The 21,430-nt window shown below is 42.7% G+C and overlaps 1 protein-coding gene across 2 annotated transcripts in view; it reads right to left on the reverse strand.

Annotated features, from left to right (window-relative positions):
• Positions 1-4,634: 4,634 nt before the first annotated feature.
• AOAH (acyloxyacyl hydrolase) overlaps positions 4,635-21,430 on the reverse strand; it is a 74,505-nt gene continuing 57,709 nt past the window's right edge. The window contains exons 17-22 of one of the 2 annotated variants that reach the window (XM_030445428.1): positions 18,275-18,447; positions 15,410-15,468; positions 15,269-15,328; positions 13,569-13,665; positions 10,242-10,318; positions 4,635-4,879 (exon numbers count right to left, since the gene is read on the reverse strand). In XM_030445428.1, coding sequence (XP_030301288.1) covers positions 4,751-4,879; positions 10,242-10,318; positions 13,569-13,665; positions 15,269-15,328; positions 15,410-15,468; positions 18,275-18,447 — 595 coding nt within the window. In that variant the 3' untranslated portion in view covers positions 4,635-4,750. The remainder of the gene's footprint in view (positions 4,880-10,241; positions 10,319-13,568; positions 13,666-15,268; positions 15,329-15,409; positions 15,469-18,274; positions 18,448-21,430) is intronic. The other variant, XM_030445429.1, reaches the window with a different exon arrangement.

Raw genomic sequence — 21,430 nt, forward strand, 5'->3', positions numbered from 1 at the left:
ACCTTTTTACTTCCTAGCTTTTGGACATGGTAGGAAACAATTAGCTGTTTCTAAATGTGCTAAATATTTATGTAGCTCCTTTTTTGGAAGCTTTTCTAGCTAAGTACATTCTTTAAATAACTAAATTATTGCAGAAAATCACACTATGGGGCAGGGTGGGAGGCAAGCTAGTGAAAAGACCAAGCTTACTATATAACTCATCTCCCTGAAAGAAACAGCATCTTGGAGTTCTCTAACAAGGATGGTGCTGAAGCACAAGATTAATATTAGAAGGTTTTCAGTTGTTTGGGTTTTTTTGTTTGTGTTGTTTGTTTGTTTTTTGGTTTTGTTTTTCAAGATCAGGCTAGTAAATTTTATTCTACACCATGCAGTACAAGTATTTCTTGCTTGCACAGTGTCCTTGTGGTCAGAACAAAAGGCATGCACAATGCATTCTTCTTTTGCAATTTCTCATACAAAATGGTTTGGGTAAGTGCATGGCATGTATCCTATATGGTTTACAGGTGTGTGAAATTATGTATGCAGTATGTTGCACTTTGGTAAAAATGAAAGGCTTTGAATATTTTTGTTAGGACTGCTACATTAAAAAAATTAATAGCTTTAGCATTTCTATGTATCAGTATTTCCTGGAACTCATAGTTTGTACTGACTAGAATTCTCCATCTGAAAACCAGGAATAGGTTCTAAAAATGTTTTTTAAGACACTACAAAGCTGCTATCTACAAACTAATACTCCACTGGCCAGAAGTATAGGTCTTCCTCCCCCTTAGAGACATGTCCATAAATGCAGATAAAAACTTTACTTCAGGCAAAACTATTCAGTTAAAACTTGCAATTTTCACAGCTTCTCACTGAGCCTAGTGAAATACTATCTCATTACTTCACTGTTGTTAATGCAATAGTGGAGTACTTAAAATTGTTATTGCTGTTACATATTCACACTCAACACTAAATTCTGTTAGCTTATGCTGTTTTCATTCTGCCACTTTTGTACTTGCTTTTAAACCTAGTTTTCTATTTCTGATGTCTTCCAAACTGAGATTTATTTTATTCATTTAAAATAAAGAATAAAACACTTTGTTTTTTCCATACTGTCATCTCTGCATTTGAGATACTAGTTTGTAGGTTGAAGAAGAAAAGCTGGACATAAAGTTAAAAAAAGGATCCTCTTCAAGATGTGTATCCCAAAATACACTTGATTTGGGAAGATAATGTGATGCCTAAGGAGTACCTGGTGTACCAGGTTTTTTAGTGGGAGCTTTGGTTGTCCATGGGCAGCTATTATGAACTGGTTGGAATGTATGTGAATGTAGAGGCTGTTGGAGACCCGCAGGCCTTCAAGTATGAAGAGGAGAGATGGTTCTTTTCTCTTGTGCTAGGGACGTGGCAGCAGAGTGCAATACAATAGAGACAGTGCAAGAGCAAATTTTGTCTATGGATCCACAGCAGGCTGTCTCCTGAAACTTCCAAATGGATGCTAGTAAAAAATTATTAAATATAAAATCACAGATTGAGTCTGTAGAAAGGTCTTAAGAATAGAACTGGATATATCTAATGAAATTTCCTTTTTAAAATCTAGGCTAATTGGGCTATTATGCATTGTAGAAATTAATCTGTGTTTGTTTGTTGCCCAAGACAAAATTATCCCCATCAAGGAAAGGCATAAAGTGTATCAGGTGATGCAAGTTAGAAAAGCTTGACCCTGAAAGATGAGTTCTAGGCACTAGGGATTGTTGCCAAGGATGTGCATGCCTGCAGCCAGCAGGAGCATGGGATGCCAGCTGAGCAGCAAGCTTGCATTTGCTGCATGCATTTACTGGCTCACCTTGCTGTGCACCTCCTTTCCTCCTGTGTTCCTTCACTCTTTTAAGGGTGAGCTGTGGAAAAAATTTCAAAGATGTTGGCAAACATTTTCTTCATGTTTGTAGCAGAGCATTTTCAAAGAGGCCAGGTTGTATGAATTCAAATAGCTTCAGGTAGCTATGGATGTTTCATACTTCAAAAATAGGTTCTACTGTCTGTTTTTACAAAATCATTGAAATCAAAGTGTTGTAAAAACAGTTTATGAACAGAGTAACCTCGGAGAACATCTTCCTGTCTGCAGCATGTGGGAACTGGCCAGTGAAGTAATCCCTCCTCTAGTCTCATGCTCTGACTCCCCCAAAAAAGACATTGGTAGACCATTCCTCTAAGAAATATGTAGTGCTATAAAGCTTGAATTTCATGGAACTGCTTGAATTTCATGGAACTATAGTTACCCAAGAGAAATGTTTTCTTCCCATTTGTTTTTTTTTCTCCCCATTCATTTGTCACCTTCAACCAATCTAAGAATCAGGAGAAGTTTAACTAATGGAATGAACAGGGATTCCCAGTTTGTTACTGCTTTAGAGTAAGTAACATTTTCAGAATCATTTGTTTAAATATAAGGCATTTATTTTTAGAGTGGTACTGGTAAGTGATTGATGGTTTGGGGGTACAGATCTTCAGCTGGTTTCAGCATTCTTTGAAATAATGGAGAGATACAGTGGCTATAAAACCTGACAGGTTAATAGATCCAGAATTCACCTCTTTTTTTTTTGCAAATAGTTACTTCATTAATTACAAATCAAGTTTCTGCATACAGCCTACTTCTAACTCAACTGCAGAGCTTGCCTCTGAGGCAGGAGGATGTATGGTTTGGTTTAGTGCTTTGTCAGTCAGTGGCAAGCCTGTTCCATCAAGTCCCTCAGAGACTCCATATCAAATACAGAGTGATTACACTGGGAAAATCTGAGTTTTGCTCTAGGACTGAGCTACAGGGGGTTCAGGTCATCTTTGATTGTTCTAATTTTATAAAAGCTTTTTTATCCATTGTTCAGAGCCTCAGGATCTTCACTAATAAGAAAGTCTGTAAATGGAAAACACTTTGCTCTTGGCAATGAAGCTTATTTTAGCTGAGGAACTTCCGTTTTACTAGCTTGTAAAACTCCTAATTTAATCTATTAAATCCCCAGCCTCAAGTGAAACACAATAATTTGCAATGAGAGTGCCTGAAAATTTGGCTTCTGAACACATACTGTTCCTCCTATTAATTGTTACATTTCTGTATTTTGGTTTAGAGGAAACTTTGATATAATTGCTGCTTATGCTGTACTTGGTCTATAGTAAAACAATATGGATGCACATGTTTCTGTCCTTTTGTTCTTTTTAATGAAAGATAGAACCCTTCTAACTACTTGTTATTAACTTTTCAGGTTTCCTACCTAGCCAGTGTACATCATATCTTACGTTCTTTTGTAGAGAGGATTTGTACAGGAAGTAGATCTCATTTTCCTACTTTTAGTAGTAAAGAGTTCCTCAGACATGCTTCTGAGAACTTCAAACTGCTGCTTGGGAGAGTGGGTATTTTGGTAAATTCTAAATGTCTTTAATGAATTGCAGCCTTATCAGTGAGTATCTTTCAATTAAGGAGTGTATTCCTCTTTGGTTTCCTAAAGTAGGTGGTTTGAATGTTTCCTTAAATATTAGCAGTTTCCCCAAAGGAATATCAATCTTAATAAAAGATGTGGCATAGACTGTATTTTACAAAAAAGGGAGGGGATCTAAGAGCAATAATACATATTTCAGTTGGAATAGCATTAGCCAAGTCATCCTCTGTGTACTCAAAATACAGAGCAGATAGATCTCCAACAGATGTGGCCAGTGTGCTGAGATCTGTACAGCCAGGCTACCTCCTTTAGTTTGGACCACAGATTAAGAGCTGATCACAGGTGACTCAGCCTTGCACATGGGACGTGTTCAGAATGAAGAGCAGAATAAATCTCCCTGAGCTTGGGCTAATTTGGATGGGTTTTATCATGTTATGTTAATACTTTCTCTTTACCAGATTTTTTTCCATGTATAATTACTGACATTTTTTTGCTGTCTGATCTGACCAGTAAGGCTGTAAGTAGGATAGACTTGTCCTTAATTTTATATATGTATAATGTATATATTGTTTGTTTTGTAAACTGCTATTCTCAACTTTCAACTCTCCATATGAAACAGAGTGGGTAAGTGCTGCCCAGTATCTTCAGTGATTCCCTTGGTCATGTCTGTAAAAGGTACAGGATTGGATATATCATTTATTTGTTTGAATGCAGAAGAGCAAAGATGTACAAAGCTTGGAAAAACAACCTGTTTTAAATACATGAAGTATTGTTGAGTCACTACTTTGTTAATGGGGGGGAAGAGAACCAGTCAGCCTGCACTAATGCTGTGAGGCAAATCAGCAAAATTCCAGCACCTCATTATTCCTGGTGTATTTTAATAAGCAAACAGCAGCTAAATAATCTATTGACTGTCAGGGCAATTACATGTACACAATTCATAGCAACCTAATGAGTTTGGGGGTCATGTTGTCCCCCTCCCTCTGCCTTTTCGGATGAGATTCACCATTGAAACAGTAAAATAGAAAACAGAATTAATGCTCTGCAGAGGAAAAAAATCAATTAGAGCAAAGCGATTGCTATATTTGGAACAAACAGTACTGATTTGCAAACCAGCACAATGAATAATCTAGCTCCCAGGTATCCTTTGATTTTTGTTTTTGTAGCTCCAAAGAAAAAGCATAGTCTACTTGTGCAGGTGTGATACAAACTGAGAAGAATGCTGTTGTGTTACATCCACTGCTACTGGCTCTGATAACTTGCCCTCCCTCTTCTTTTGTCTGTGTCTTCCATCATCATGTTCTGTGGAAGCAACACCGTAAACTGCTCCAGCAGTGTGGAAGTCAGTGTCCACCTTGGTCTTTGAATATAGCTTCAATCTGGTCATTGAATGGATTCTCCTTTCCAAGCACTTGAGGCCATTCATGTAGCACCTTCTGCCAGGTAACGCTTGTTCCAAGGGCTGCAGCAATCTGCAAACAGCACAAATACTGTCAGTTTCTTGTGCCTCTATAACATACCTGTTTCATGCCAGCACTTGGGAGATCTCCTCAGCACATCTACCCTGTATAGCCACATGATGGACATTAACCTCAAACCACAGAAAATACCCCATTGCAGCTGCTTGGATAGTGGAAAATCCTTCTGAACAGTAAACAGAAGGTGAGGACCGTATGTTTGCACCTCCCTGACCAGTCAGTTTGTCTAGTGCTAGTGTCCAATCACTTCCTGAAGCCTATGATGCCTGGTCCCATCAAATATCTATTCTAGAGGCCTGGAATCTGATCAGTTTTTCCCCAGAAAACACTTTGAAAGCATCTCAAAAGCACTACTTGTGTCTAATGCATGGAACTCTAGCAAGCCCAAAGGAATTCATGCTCTTGATTGCCTCTGATAATTCTAATAAATATTCTCTCTGCTTTTCTATAAGGAAACCACAGGTATTGAGAGACCCAATTACATCTAGGTTCAAAACTACCCAGCTCTGATGCTCTAAGTTTTTGCCTGCAGCTAGTTGTCTTTAGAGCTTATTTTCCATGAGACATGCAGGTTTTCTCCTTACTGTTAGAATCACTGTAGCTTCCCTAGAAGACATGCTCTGAAAAGAAATATGTATCCACTCTACTGCCAGGGTAAGAAATGTGGGATGGGAACTGTGTCCAGTTCTGGGCTGCTCAGTTCAGGAAGGATATCGAGGTCCTGGAGCAGGTCCAAAGGAGGGCAACCAGGCTGGTGAAAGGACTCGAGCACAGACCCTATGAGGAGAGGCTGAGGGATCTGGGGCTGTTCAGCCTGGAGAAGAGGAGGCTCTGAGGAGACCTCATCACTCTCTACAACTCCCTGAAAGGAGGGTGTAGCCAGGTGGGGGTTGGTCTCTTTTCCCAGGCAACTCTCAGCAAGACAAGAGGGCATGGTCTTAAGTTGTGCCAGGGGAGGTTTAGGTTGGACATTAGAAAGAATTTCTTTATGGAGAGGGTGATCAGGCATTGGAATGGGCTGCCCAGGGAAGTAGTGGATTCTCCATCCCTGGAGATATTTAAAAAGAGACTGGATGTGGCACTCAGTGCCATGGTCTGGTAACTGCAGCAGTGGTTCAAGGGTTGGACTTGATGATCTCTGAGGTCCCTTCCAACCCAGCCAATTCTATGATTCTATGATTATATGAAAAGGGAAACAGGCTCATTCTCCTTTAATCAAATTTTCACACGCTGTTACTTCATTTTTGTTCTAATTTCTGTCCTATAATTATATTCTGCTTATATGGCAACTTCACTTTCAGTTCTAAAACTCACTCTGGCATGGATTATAATTTTGAGGCTTAAATAGGGACAACAAATCCTTTCTATTAAGGGCCAAGATAGGTTTACGGAATAAACCTATTTCAATTGATATTTTGCAGTTTGGGAATGGACTAGAGGCTTTGGAGAAGTTTTTACAGATTCTTGTTAAATCTTGTGATTTTTGGAAGAAACTGTAATGATAGGGACTGCTCTCACAGGTGATGGGATTCAGGTCGCCGGCACTCAGTCTCCACCTGTGATGAGTCAGAACCATCCCCTCTTGATCTGGAGCTGTCTCTTCCTGCTCAGGACAAGGAGGCAGCCTCTCTCCCTCTCTACCTCCCTCCTTTTCCCTCTCTCTCTGTGCTTTCTTTTCTCTCTCTCTCTCTTTTTTCTTTTTTTTTTTTCCTTTCTTTTTGGTTGCTGTGGTTTAGCCGTTCCGGCAACAGTGCCTCTGCCTTGCTGCCTACATCATCACTAAGAACCTTCCAAGCGTCCCAGGTTCCAGTTTGCAGTGCTCAGGACTTTAATGTTCTCACTCCTGGTAAGTTCATAAAAAGAAGAAACGAAGCCGTTCGTGCAGGATCCTGTTGAAATGCAAGGTCTTGCCATTCAAACAAAGCAATTGGCTGTTCTAGAAAGAAGTGGTGTCCTTGGAGCCATCTGGCATGCAGAATGGTTTTCTGTCAGATTTCATACTAAGAGAAAGTAAGAGAAAGATGCTGAAAAAAAGTCCCTGAGCTTCCACTACAGTCAATGGGAAGAGAAAGTCTCCCAAGGGCAAACGAGAGAGACTTTGAGGAATGGTGTCACAGAGGCAGTTCTAGAGGGAATTTAGGAGGACTGTATGTTGTATTTTGCTTTTACTTGTCAAAAGTAAATGGTGTGAATTTCTTCCACTTAAGGACCGACCTGGGTGTTTTGGAATAAAATAAACAAAACTCATGAAGCCCAGTTTTAGCTTTGGAACTGAGGAGAAATGCAGTTATGCCAAGAATAAACACCTTGTTTGCAGCCTTCTGTTTTGCAACAGGTATATATGCAGAAAACCCAACCTTTTCTCCTCAAGGTATTTCCAGTAAGGGAATATAGTTCCGGGCCTGTCTAAACAAATGAGCAAGTCGTGTTTACTCCTTCTTTCAAAGACTTTTTAAAACACAAAATATTGCCTGGAGTTGGAACTGAGTGGGCTATTTTTTCCTGACTGGTTGACCAAACCTAGCCTTTTTCCAATGCATGAAAAAGCAGAACAGCTCTAATAGGACAAAGGGAATTTTGCCTCCTTTGCCCCTTTTCTTCTTGCAACCATAAGTACACAGCTCTCAGGAAGGTCCAATTACCTTCCAGACCACTGGACTTCTGGATATACATGCTTGTTCTTGTATCCCAGACTCCTAAGCTTCTCCACATCTGAAGGCAAAAGCTGAAATGTTTACACTTTCCCCAGAGTACTGCTCAGTTAAAAAAACGTGAATATTTGCCAAGTGCTTTGAGATTTTCAGAGAGAAAATTTCACTAGAGATGCTCAGGGCAGGTCTTATCTGTTGTATTTATTTGTCAAGCTGTTTGCCAAGCGTGGGGAATAACTGCTAAAAGTAAGAGCCCCCATTCACTTGAAGAGCTGCATGGCATTAATCCTTTCCCACTAGGCAGCTCCTTATGGTATGAAAGCTGTACGTGGCCAGAGGCATTCATGTCATCAGTAGAAAGTAAAACTTTAAATAAAATACTATGAAGAGTGAGTGAATTGTTTATCATCTCTCTCAAGTGTTCTCTTAAATATCACACTCTGCTCACTCTTCCCCTTCTTTTCACTAAGGCAGCCACTCTGCAGGAGAAAGGTGCTATTCTCAAGTCCAAATAGTGGTATGTTGATAACAGACTTTCATATACTAGCAGGAAAAGAAAAATGGATTTAAAGCAGAGGATGTTTGGATAAGGCTAATTAATAAATCCAAGGAGGGCAGTAACTCATGAAGTGAGGCATATCTACAGCTGGCACCTTGACTGTAAGGGAAAATGTACCTCTAAAAGCATTAATGTCATACTAACAGCAGGAGGGGGAGGTCATAACCACTGCAGGATGCCGGGTCCAGAGGGAGAGAAATATGGCAGTGCTCAGCTGGCTCCTGCAGCCTGGCATCCTCCGAGCTGTGTGCAGGTTTGAAGCTGCCCTTCAGTGCTGTCTTGTTGTTTTCTTCTGGCTTAGGCACGGTACATTTAAGATAAATACTTTCTGCCTTCACCTCTGTGCTACTTTCCAGCTGCTTGGGGGATAGAGGATGTGGGCAAGTCTGGACCAAAAGCTGTGATCTGGTGAGCTTGGCTCCCACGGTGGCCTTTTGCTGGGTGTTATAGGAAGCCTCAGGCCAGCCTAAGGGTGAGACACAAAATTAATTCAAAGACCTTTTCTTCTTCACTCTAGGTTCTTCATATTGCCGTTTCCCCAGATGGCAGGGTTGGGAATGGGTTCATTTCATGATTGTTTTCATGCTCGTTTCTTTTGCCAAGTTTTCTCTAATTGCTTCCTTGTAAAGGGAAGCAATTTTAGCCTGCAGCAAAAAATCCAGATGCACTTTCTTCACTTCCCTAGGCTGTGAGTTCTTACTGTCATGCAGCTCTCTCTTGGTACTGCACGGTAGCCAGGCAGGAATTTTTATTATGTGTAAGTCCCCCTTCAAACAAGAGTCTCTTTGGATGTGTCAAGGCTAAGCAAGCAAACTTATTGCTTTGGCTGACTAGCATGGATGTAAAAAACAGTAACTTAAGCATATAGCTTGGCTTTGGACCTCCCCTTCACAATTCTCCACTGGCTGAACTGACAGCAGCTGATGAAATGTTGGAATCCATCCACTATTGCAACATGCTCCCATTGAAGTGTTTCTCCACGGATTGCTTTTTCTCAGCATACAAAAAAATATCTCATCAAGGTATCTGATGGTGGGAATGAATATATATGGAGTTTTTGCTCACATCATAGAACTTTTGAGCGGGAGGACTTGCCAAGCAGCACTGTTGGTGGCTGCAGAAATGGCTGGGTTTGCTTGCATGGATTGGTTATGCTGGGGTGGATGAGAGTGTGGCACCAAGAGCATGGAGGAAGCCAGCAGTGCCCTAGACAACAGCTTTGTTCAATTGCTCTTTCCATGGCACAGACAATACTGTCACGGCACGTGGCATCACGAACCAGAAAAACATCACCAAGGATCATCACTCCTCCTCCCCACTGCTGCTCACACCAGCACTCCTGAGCAGGGTAGAGATGCTGGGAGTGGAGCTGGCTGCTTGGAGGGCATGTTTCCCTCACAGCAGCTGATAGAATCTTATGGGCCTATTGCTATGTACAGAGAGATGGAGAGCAGCTGCTACTGCCATTTGGCAGCCCACAGGCCTGTGGCAGAGAGAGGAATAGCAGCTCTGCTGCTGCTTTCATAGAATCACAGAATGTTTTGGGTTGGAAGGGGTCTCTGGAGTTCACCTCATCCAGCCCCCTCCCCCCTTTGCCAGGGCAGATTCATATAGACCAGACTGCACAGGATGGCATCCAGGTGGGTTTTGAATGTCTCCAGAGACAGAGACTCTACCACCTCTCTGGGCAGCCTCTTCCAGTGCTCTGCCTCCCTCAAAGTTCTACCTTTTTGGAGGAACCAGATTTCCTCCTTATGTTTAGATGGAATTTCCTGTGTTCGATTTTGTGTTTCTTACCTCTTGTTCTCGGCACCACTGAAAAAAGGTCCATCTCCCCCACCTTAATTTGTCCACTCATAATTTAGCCCAGCTTAATTCTCACTTCCAAGAGTCAAGATTAAAAAGCAGGGAAATCAAGAATGGCTTTTGCTTTTTGGACCCTGGCCACCACCCCATGTTGAGTAGATGGCTGGGAGTGATGTCAGAGACATCTGCTCTGGGGCTAAAGCCATCATCTGCTCTGAAATAAAAAAATCCCTCAACCTTGCATTGTTTTGGTGTGCTACTAGCTGCCTCGGGTAGAGGCAGGCACCAGCATCCCACCTTCCCCCACCTCTCTCCTGGGGCTGTTTTTTTTCTTTTTTACCTGGCTGGGGTGGAAGCCATCGACTGGTTCGATCAGCTGCCAGGGCTCACCTCCCATCTTGCTCCACTCCTCCGCCGCTGCAAACAAGGTGAGCAGAGGGGTTACCACTGCTGCGCACGTAGCCACCCGCCCAGAGAGCTGCCCCCTCCTCCTCAAAGTGCCACTGGTGTTTCTAAGCACACGACAGCTTTACATGTAGATTATGATAATTCATACAAAGTTGTCAGAGCCAATGCTGTGTACGCCCTCCCTCCTCTCCTTGGGGCAGTGTTTAAGCCTTTATTGTTAATTTTTTTCTCCCCCCCCACCCCCGTTGATATTTTATGCGAGGAAGCGCTTCGAACATAAATGATTGTAAAACAATTCACTTTCCCTCCCAACTTAGATGGATGCTGTAGCAACTGAAGCTGTAAATTATTTAATACTGATTTAATACTTCTGCATTTCCCACTGTACTTGCATCTTCAGCAGTGCTGAAGACCAAAGAGATGAAGAAAGCGGTGCTTTTTTGAGAGAGAGATGGTAGCACAATATTAACGTGGGCTGATGTCTGCAGCAATGAACTGTCATTTTCAGTTACTTCACTTCTGAGCAGCCTTTTTCAACTCCAACAGAATAACCTTTTCAATGACATAAACACAACATTCAGTGCAAATGATGCTGTGCTGTAAGCCCCAGAGCCATTAGAGAAGTAAAAAGCTTTCTCTCTTCAAAAGGGCTGTGGAGTGATCAAACATGGGCCTAGTGGAAATGGCATTAACAGACTGTAAATTCAATATTTTGTTTTATAATGACATATTAAGAATTCTTAATAGCATTATGCAGGCGTCCTGGCAGAAGTAAAATGTACTCCACTCAGGCACCACAGTTCCAACACAGAGTCACTGCTGTTTGTTGTGACCCCAGTTATTGTGTGAAAAAGTGAAGTCTGGATCCCCATACTAGCTTTGAATTCACAGAAGGGTGATATTACTTTGCCTTTAGAAAACTACTTGCGATGTTTTAGTCAACATGCAAAGAAACCTTCTTTAAGACTCAGGGCTTGGAGCTTTGCTTCAAATTTGCAGTGTGCTGGGCACAACACATTCCCCTTTCTTTGCATCCAGAGCACACATACAAGTGCACAGAACAAGCTTGCCTAACATGTTTGTATATGGTACATATGAAGCTGTGTATTGTCTTTTGTTTTGTGGGGGGACAATTGCTCCAGTGCCAGAAAGAGCAGAGGAGTGTAAGATAGTAACGTTTATATCTAGATAGGTACATTAAGGCCGCTGTACTTGGCATCCAAAAAATCTGGAGCAGCTGAAAAAACGAGGTGTTCATCACCTGAGTATGTCCAGAGTTTGTCTTAAAAGTGCCTATTGCCTTGACTAGACTAGACTAGAACTTGCTGCCATCTGTGCTAACAAAAAGCCAAAGCAAACAAGCCTTATGCCCCTATTTATTGCACTGCTTCTTAAAGGAATCACCGAGTTCTTCAGCCAAAGGCAACATTGGAGCTTGAATGTCCATCTAAATCTAGAATAAATGCTAGTATACTCAAATATGAATCCAAGAAAGCTGGGAGCTGCTTTGTGTATATATATATGTATCTATCCAGACCAGCAAGGATCAGTGTACTCATCACAGTGTGCAACCACTGCTAAATATTTGATGTCCAGAGATTTTAGGGGAGGATTTGCGCTTGCTTCAGAAAGAGACCCGAAAAGTAGGTCAGCAGCCTTAGCTGGCTTTTGAGCACACTCACAAACTGACAGTTTTCCTGATGGGAAGCTCAAGTTGTTGGCTCCAGGGCTGTGGGAACATTTGCAAAATGTCTTTCAGCGCTGATGTTTGTATGTGCATGTGTGATTTTGTTTACCTCATTTATTTAACGCAATGTAATCAAGAACAGCAAATTATATTAGATGTTTCTTTTCGTGAAAGCAAATAAATTACCTAAAGTTAGTCATTTAACTTATTAAAGTAATTTCCCTACCCAGCAGGTAGTTTGTTCCGAATCCTAATGACTTGTTAAATATTAAGTAGCTGAGGCAGAAGCCACAATGAGACCAGGACATCCTGACACTCTGTGCTCCAGTATGGAACATGACAGCAGGTCTCTGAGAGAAAGTATTGAACAGAAAGATTCCCTCTCCCATCTCTTTATCTCCTCCTCTGTATGGTCTGCATGAGACCCAGAACCAGCTTCCTGAATTGGGTCACGTAGGATAAAATAAGTTTGTGAATTTTGATAGGATTTGGATGCAAATAATCTTTGCAATAATCTTAGGTGCTTCAGCAGCTTCTTACTTCCAAGGACAGCCAGGCACTGATAAGGAGAGCACTGAGTTAAAGACTTACACTTTGAAGTATTGCCAGGATGTTTCTGCTGAGAGGGATCTGGGGACAGGTATCTGTCCCCAGCCCTGCAAGGACACCATCCAGCCATGGTTGTGAACCACTTTCTGTTTCATGACTGGGGTTTTTTTGGGTTTGTTTGGGTTTTTTTGTTTGGGTTATTACTTTGGGGGGGGGGAGGGGTTTGTTTGCTGGGGGGGGGGCTTGTGATTTTTTATAAGTGAGAGCTGCAGAAGGAAGTGATTTAGGTAATGTGCTTACCAAAATATCACTTAAGATCAAAGAATGATGACTTTTGTAAACTCTTCAAGTCATAAGTTCTGGTAGTAACTAGGTGCTTTTCAAAGCAGTTAGTTAGGAGAGGGTGGCTGTGTTACCCAAGCAGAAAAACTGGCTGAGCAATGTTCTCCTTCCTAATGCACTGCTCATCCCACAGGAGGCAATGTGAAGCCTAGTCAGTGATGAAGTACACTATATCTGATGAAAACCACCTTCACCATTGCAGATGCACAATTTCCAGCCAAGATGAGCCCCTATAAAAGCAATGATCAAAAATAAACCCAAATCTTACAGATGGAGATGGGTTTGAGATTCCATTTTGAGAAACTGCAGGGGAAAAGCAGGAAGCATTTTCAGTAGAGGCTCATCTGTCCCTGTTGCCTTGCCATCAACACCCAAGTGCAAATGGGCAGTGTGCTGTGCACCAGACTTGTGGGTGCTGGCAGCCAGGAACAGAGGGGATGCTGTGGGCCCCAGGCTGGTGATGGGGTCTCGTGTCTGCAGAGGTCCATGGTTATCCCAAGAAGAGAAGCAGGGAGATGGCGTTAAGGGTTCCCCCTTAGCCCCAGCCCTGCCAGCTGGGTCACCTAAGCTGTCTTTCCATGCTGCCCTTCTCCCAGCACAGAGCTAAAATATGAGGAGCACATTAGCAGCCCAGAAATTAAATAAATGCTCCATGAGAAAGACAGGAAAAAAACAACTTACTTTGTCTCAGTGGGAAATCCATGTAGAAAACATCAAAGTGGGCAAATTTTTCAGATCTTGCTATTTCTTTCAGGATGTTGGAAAGTTGTAAAGCTCTCTGCAAAAACCAAGCAGTTTAATGATGATTTGATGCTACTCATGATGCTTTGTGTAGATTCAGCTTTTGTCTCCCAGGTGTGGTCAAGGATTTGAACGATGATGTTGCCCTTTCAGCTGGGAGAAAGGAGGTGACATGGGGTTCTTCATCATAACACAGACTTTCATGAGAACCACCAGCCTTTGGGCTCCTCAGCTCACCATAAAATTGAAGACAGCTCTGAAGCCTCAGCCAATGTAATAAGTTTAAACCAGGATATGGTTATTTTAATAGACACCTCTTCTAGTAGCATCTCTATGCCTATATAGATATTCTGAATTTCTTTGCTTTAGAGGCTTCTTGATGAGCAGTAGACTGCTCATTTTCATTCTTTTTCAAGAAAACTGAAACTTTTCTACAGCAAAAAGGTTCTTCCTTCCTCTTCTCCTTCCCACTACTGTATTATGGGCACTAATGCTTATCTATCCAGAACAAATTCTGCCCTTACTTTCAGTAGAGTAAATTACCACTATTGAGCATCTACCTAACTGATACATCCAGTGTGATCTCTACAGCTGTAACAGAGATCAGGATCTCCTAAATATTTAAATTGTGTGGTTTGGATAATAACATAGGCAATTAGTTTCAGACAACGGCTCAGAAAGAAGATTAATTCATACCCTGCAGACATATGAATTGTTCATGGACAGAAGTTATGTGTGCTGGATGCTCTGTATTGTTGGTATGAATATATAAGCTGCAACCCTGCAAAGATTTGGGAATGTGCTTAATTGCCTTCTCTGGTTTAATTTTGGCTTTAATTTCACCAGGGCTCACATATGTTTCATTTTATGTTCTGTCCCTCTTGAAATTAAAGCCGTATTTTTGTTTAACGAATGGAACCATTAATACAGCTACACAGAGAGATGACACCTTTGATGATATTTGGTTACTGGCTCTGTTACATGGCTGCAGGGGGGTGCTGGGATTAAAAATCAGTTTGTACAGTAGGGCAATAAGTGGCTGATACCGTGTAACATTTACTTCTGCAGACAGATTTTTAGGGTGAGTTTTAAGAATCTGTTCTGTCTATTCCCATGCCTGCACCGAGCCTGGATGCTCCTTGGTCACGCCATCTGGTGATTAAGTCCACAGAAATGTGTCTGAGGAAGATTAGCACAAATCCCAAATGAAGGAAGAGCAAGGCTCTTGCTCTGAGGCCCTGCTCCTGCTGCCAGTGAAATCTACACAGTTGGCTTTTCGTTCCCACAGCTACTCTTAGCACAAGCTTTTTCTTTCTTGTCAGGTATGTTTTCTCCTTAAAGAACATGAACTTGAAGTTTTGTCTTGGGGAGACCACATCCCTTGAGACTAAATGTGGGCAGCTGAGAGGTTGGAAAAGGAGTAATTTACGAATCCCTCTACTTAACCATGCCGTCTCCCAGAGCTTAAAAGGCATTTGAAAGGATGGCTATAGATGTTGCTGCATCTTCTCCCCACCTTCAAAAGAAAAGAGTGCTGACACTGACTTTGAGACATGAGGCTTATCTCCTCAAACACAGGGACAAACTGGAAGAATGTCTCTACCAGAGGGCAGTCCCATTACAGCCTTGTTGGGACTTACCTCTGAGGTCAAGTTCCTGAGGGTCTCGTTGGGGGTCAGCCAGCCACTGCAGGGGCTCACCTGGGCAGGTATGGGGAGCAGGGCTTTAGCAGTGGGCTGAGAGGAAAGGAGGGGCTCATAAGATAGAGACAGAGACCTTACCTGCAGGCAGTCAAGGAAAGAGTAAAGCTGACTGTACGTGACATCCCTGTTCAGCTGCCCTGCAATGCACAGAGGGGGAAACTTCATGTGCTTGATGGCCAAGTGTAAGTTCATTTTGCAGGTCTGTGTGTTGCCATGCATGAGACCCCTCAGTGGTGAGAGACACCCTGGGACCCCCAGCCTCCCCCCGCAGTTTACCCTCCCATCATCAGAGCAGGGATGGAGCAGAGGTGGCACTGATGCATCCTTCCTGCTAAGGACCTGCATCCCCACAGCACCCAGTGCCACTTTCCCTTCTCCCACATCCCTCTCCACCCCTTCACAGGTGATTTGTGTGACACGTGGGCTTAGTCATCACAGCCTGTGCCAATCTCCTGGGTGCGTGACTGATATTTTATCCATCACCGTGTGTCTCACCCTCCAAATTAAATGTAGGGGCTGCAAAGTCAAAAGGAAGATTGGAGGTGCTGTATATATTCTGAGCTTCACATTTATCTCAGAGAGGTTAGCCTTAAAAGGGGGGTACAATGTTTGCTGTCACAGAGGGAAGTGGGCATGGGGGGAGCAAATTCAAACACCAAGTCAAACACCCAGCTGACACTCCCTAAAATGCACTGTGCTACACAGTAGCTGGGTTTACTGAAAAATTTACCCATTTTCTCAACCTTTTTAATTCTTTGGTATCTACAACCAAGATGGAAATGAAAAGGCCAGTCAGTTCTCTAAGTGTGCAGCTCATTGATTAACCCTGTCAGGCTTTGTTATTTTTGAAGTGCTGAAATGCGATTTTTTTTTTTTTTTTTAATTTGTAGAACTGTAAAGTATGATCTCCCCCCAGGTGAAATGGGCTCCTCAGGTTGCTTTGCAGTGACTCTCTGTTACAGACACGATTCCTGCCTATCTCACAGCTGCTCATCACCCAACAGGAGTATCAGCTGCCTGAGGAGCAAAAGACGGAGGGCTGAAAGATCTAGTGTCACTTCTGGATATTAAGGGTGGTCCCAGATCCATGAAGCCTGAAAGAATCAGGCCCTGGGATGGGCTGTCAGGGGGACCAGGGATTCAGCAGAAAGGGAGACTGATGTCTGGTTGCATCTGAGTGAGGAAACCTGCTTGGGACCTCTCAGAGAATCTGTCAGAATCTCTCTCTTGCTCTTTCTCTTGCTCCAAGGCAAATCAGCCCCCCTGAAAAATTTCCATCCGGTTCCACAACTTATCAGTCCTGACTTGACTTGTGCCAAACAATGCTACATGTTGTGTCTCATAATTTAGCTATTCTATGTAGAGAAACAGTCCCTGTGATAAACATGCACTCAAAGGAAGAAATGTATTTATGTCACTAAAACCAATTATCAATGTTATCAGTTATGTCACTAAATAAAGTTATCAAAGATACCTCCTGCACTGAAAGGGAAATGTGGGGTTTTTTGTTTTATTTTGAGGTTTGTTTGTTTTATTTTGGTTTTGTTCTTTCTTTTTTTTTTTTTTTTCTTTTTTTTTTTTTTTTTTTTTTTTTTTTTCTTTTTTTTTTTTTTTTTTTTTTCCCTGCATTCACTTGATAGCAGTATAGCGCTTAGAAAATAATGTAACAAGGTAGCAGGAACAGAAACAGAGAACTCAGACTTCCTGAGGAGAGGCAATTACTTTTGAGAGGTAAAATAACCCATTGTAGAAAATGCATAAGCTGTGGGGCCACTGGCTGTGACTGGGGGACTATAGGGAAGCCAAAAGCACAGAGTCTGCTGAAAACTCTGGTACCCAGTGGTTACCAAAATGATCTGAAGATGTAATCTACCATATCCACCATTTTAATGATATGATTTAGCTTCTCTCTCACTTGTTCAGATGAAAGAGACCTTCCTGGGCCCAAATACAAAGAAGAATATGCTTTTGGTCTAAAATGTGACAGCAGAATGGTCCTGATGGTTCCTTACACACACACGTGACTGGAGAACAACAGACTTCTATCATTTCGTATGTCTTGGGTACCTGCATGAAAAACTTCACCTTCTTTATCCACAGCAGGATGGTATGAATTTGTAGAGGGGATTCATGAGCCAGCTTCCAAGATTCCCCACCCCACAACCTCCCACATCCACAGGGAAATGTCACATGTCACTGCATGTGAATACGTTCCCCAGTGATGTTCCTCCTTGCTTTTTTGGCACAGGCTGAAGCCAAGGAGCAAGTGGTCTGTTGATGGTCAGACACAGAGTTTAATGCATGCTCTGGGGTGACAAATTTCCAAAGGCAGCCTCCAAATCTCTAAACACACTGCCTCAAAACACCTTATGGCAACTGCCATAAGGAGCACCCCAAAACATGACTGCAGATGGTGTGAGGTTTCAATCATTACACCAATTGGTAGGGTAAGAGGTGGCAAGCACCTAACTCTTGCAGAAAAATTATTTCTCTGACATCTAACCAGTCTGTTGTAACCCCCTGACTTAGATTTTTGTCCTGGCCCACATCCAGTTTAACCAAGGAAACCAAGAGTTTGTGAATGGAAGTGTTCACAACTAGGATGATGTGCAGGCAGGCCAGCCACAATTTTGGGCCAAGGCTGAGGCAGAAAAGCTTGTTTTCATGTCCATAGTATGCATTGAGACACATTTGGAGCTGAGAGGGTCTGGTTTGGGTTGGGGACCAAGCAGGATAGCAGTCTGACCTCTAGCTGCCCTGTCCTGCACTGGGGATGGCCCTTCTACTTCTACTGAAAAGCCAGTATCTGTCTCCTATTTCTCAGAGCTCCTCTGCTCTCTCAGGTTTCCTTGAAATTGTCAAGAGATTCATAAATTATTCAAGGAGAGAAAGAAACATGAGCAAGCAGATAACCAGGAGGACCCCACAACATCTCATATTTACCTAGAGGATGGTATCTGTCATGCAGGTTATCCCAGAGAAAGCGACCATCTACCAAGCCTGTTAAAATGACGTGGCTGCCATTTGGAAGGCGGGAGTCCAGGTATCGCAGAGCTTGCACCACGTTGGAGAACATCTCCTGGGGTGTAGTCATGTGAGCCAGTGTGTCACGGTTCCTGCAAAAGAAGAGGATGTCAACAGGACATTGTGGCAGATAATACAGTTCCCCCCCCCCAAATGGAACAAAACAGTGGAATTTTCTTTGCTGTTTTTCTGCGTTAAATCAGCTAACTAAAACCTTAGAATGATGCTGTGTGTTTTAAGCCCTCATTGTTATTATGAAAATCAGAAGTGATAGAAACGTCCTTCAGTGTAACCCTTCTTCCTGCTAAAAACACATGGATGCACCCCATTTTTATAGAGTGAGTTAAACCTGGTGGGCAGCTAAGCATCACATAGCCTCTTGCTCACTCTCTCCTCACACCCAGTGAGATGGGGGAAGAGTAAAGGAAGAATAAAAGCAAAAAACCTGGGGGTCAAGATTAGAAAAAAAAAAAAAGTTGTTCAATAAGCAAAGGAGAAGTATAAGAAGAAAGCAAGCAAACAAAAGAAGTGATGCAAAGACAATCACTTGACACCTCCATGGGCAAACTAATGCCCAGCCACCTCCTAAGTGAAACATGGCTGCACCCCTCTAAAATCCCCTCTTCTCCATCCTTATTTCTGAGCATGATGTTACATAGAATGGACTATCCTTTTAGTCATTTAGGGTCATCTGCATGTCTGTGACCCCTCCCACCCTCTTTTGTACCCTCAGTCTGCCCAATGGGGAGGACAGAGCGAAAAACAGAGAAGGCCCCAACACTGTGCAAGCACTGCTCAGTCACAGCTAAAAGTAGTGCTTGTTACCAATCTGAATTACAACACCATGAGAACTGCTGTGAAGGAAATTAACTCCATCCTAGCCAGGCCCAGCATGCCTCCTTAAAATAAAATAAAAAAACAACCCAACATTTGTGCTCTTGCTGGCTTTATTTTATAGTTTGCAAATTACTTAGTCTTTATTTACAGTCTAGAGAGGCAAATCAGAGCCATGAGGCAGACTACAACCACATTAGCTTGCCATGGTGTTAAAAGTCCATTTTAAAACTACTCCACTCACCCTGTTGCCTTTCTAACTGTTGAGGAGCATCTTAAGCTACTTGATATAAACCCAGGAACTTGTCCAGCTGTAATCCTTGAAAGTCCATGCTGCTTTTGGTGACTGCAAAGACACTGATCTTCATCTGCTTATCGAATTCCAGTCTGTGACTGACAGTCAACGGATATAACATCTGCCACAAGTTCCAGCAGGAAAAGGAACCATTACCTGGTTAAAAGCCTCCATGGTTCAGCTCTTATCAGGAGGAAATTGTGATTTCCCCCCCTTCTTCCACAACTTTAGGCTGTGGGATGCCCTACAGATGGGAGGGCTTCTTTTCCATAGGTTGCTGCAGGTAGCTTACATTCAACATGCTCTTTGATTATGCCAGGTAGAAATATCTGAGGTAGCTTTGTTTCTCACGTGTTATATCTCTTACTACAGCTCTGCAGGAAGGCAGGAGAGTAGTGAGGGCTCTGGACAAAAATAGGAGGCTTGAGTGAGGAGGTATTTAAAATAAGATGGTCCTCAGAAATGTTCAGTAGGTGATGGGAGCTGTCCCAGTGTCCCACATGGACGGAAACCCCACATTTGTGGCTCACTGGCAGGCCTGAGCTTCTTCAAGCCAGAGTCCTGGGCTCAGGGTTATCCTTCCTGCCTTGGATTTAGCCATAAATGCCACAGAGAGGGAAAAAATATAATCATGAAGTTGAAACAAATTTCAACTTATGTAAGAAAAACAAACAAGAAAAACCACCCTGGGGCTGCCTAGAGAACACTGCTCTAGTTTTATTATTAAAACACCTACTTTATTACAGAAAAAGTCCCCCTGAGAGCTATTGCCACTTTCTCATGGTGCACAGGTCTAGAACAGGGTCACTGAGCAAGTCTATGAATATGCCCTGAGGAAGCTGTCTCATCCTGGTAAGAGAGGGTCCACAGGTCTCTGGCACAGGGGAGACCCCAGCTCCAGCAACATCTGGGAGGCAGAGGGAGCCAGCTCTGGGGAAAAGCCTCCTGTTGTCTGGAGATGTCCCATGAACAAAGAGTCAGTGGGATGGAAAGAAAGACACCATGTCAGGCTTCCATGAAACACAGGTAGCTTCAGGGTCCCCTAGGGGCACAGGCAGCAGAGCACATAAATCCGTAAGTTGCTTTTTTTGAAATGGGAAAGGCAGTAGAGACATGCTTGCAACATAAACTCTAAAAAGAACACCAAAAATAGCAGCAAGGGCACCATAGTTGGGGTTTGGAGCACATCAGTGTGTGTAGCTGTGCATGGCACAGACCATACACCTTGGGAAGCAGCCTTTAGTTGCAGTTTTGGTCCTGCCCTGGAGGTACAGCTCAGCTAGACCAAGGTTTTCAGACAGAAAGCCTCAGCACCCACTGAGGAGCTGATCTTGTTGCTCAAGAAGAAAGACAGGGGATGTCCTTCCAAGTAGTGCATAAGGTTGCACTAATTTCCATACTCATTGTTGTAGCAGTTCCCACATTTCCTTCATGTGGGCTTGTAGGGAGGTAATCAGCTGAGCAGCCAGGAGGCTCCATCCTTGCTCCATCCTGCTTGCAGTGGAATTAGGTAGAATTTCTTGTCAGTGTACATGGTAGGAGCAAGAGCTTTCAAAATCATTGTTGTTCTGTCTCAAGGCATTAGAAATGTTTGTACTCAGGGGATGGTGTGTGTGTGTGTGTGTGTGTACTGAGCCCCATGTGGGTGGACTTTGTTCTCTAGCAAGGATTTGGGATTCTACAGAGCTCTGTGTTTTGCACACAAAATAACAGATGAGTTCTCTGGGCCTAGAAATTTATCTGACTGCAGTATGTGCTGCTGAAGCATTTGAGACTTTCTGATTAGGGATATCTGAAAAACAGTGTTAAGATTCAGGATTATCCTTGTGACAGCCACCCAAGCAAGGTACTTTGGAGATAAGTAAGCCTGTGGTTTTGCCCTCAAATTACTTCATTTTGCCTGCAGGTGTTGCAGCGCTTGATTTCAAAATACTGCTCTGATGTAA

Source organism: Calypte anna, chromosome 2 (assembly GCF_003957555.1).
Source record: "Calypte anna isolate BGI_N300 chromosome 2, bCalAnn1_v1.p, whole genome shotgun sequence".
NCBI lineage: Eukaryota > Metazoa > Chordata > Aves > Apodiformes > Trochilidae > Calypte > Calypte anna.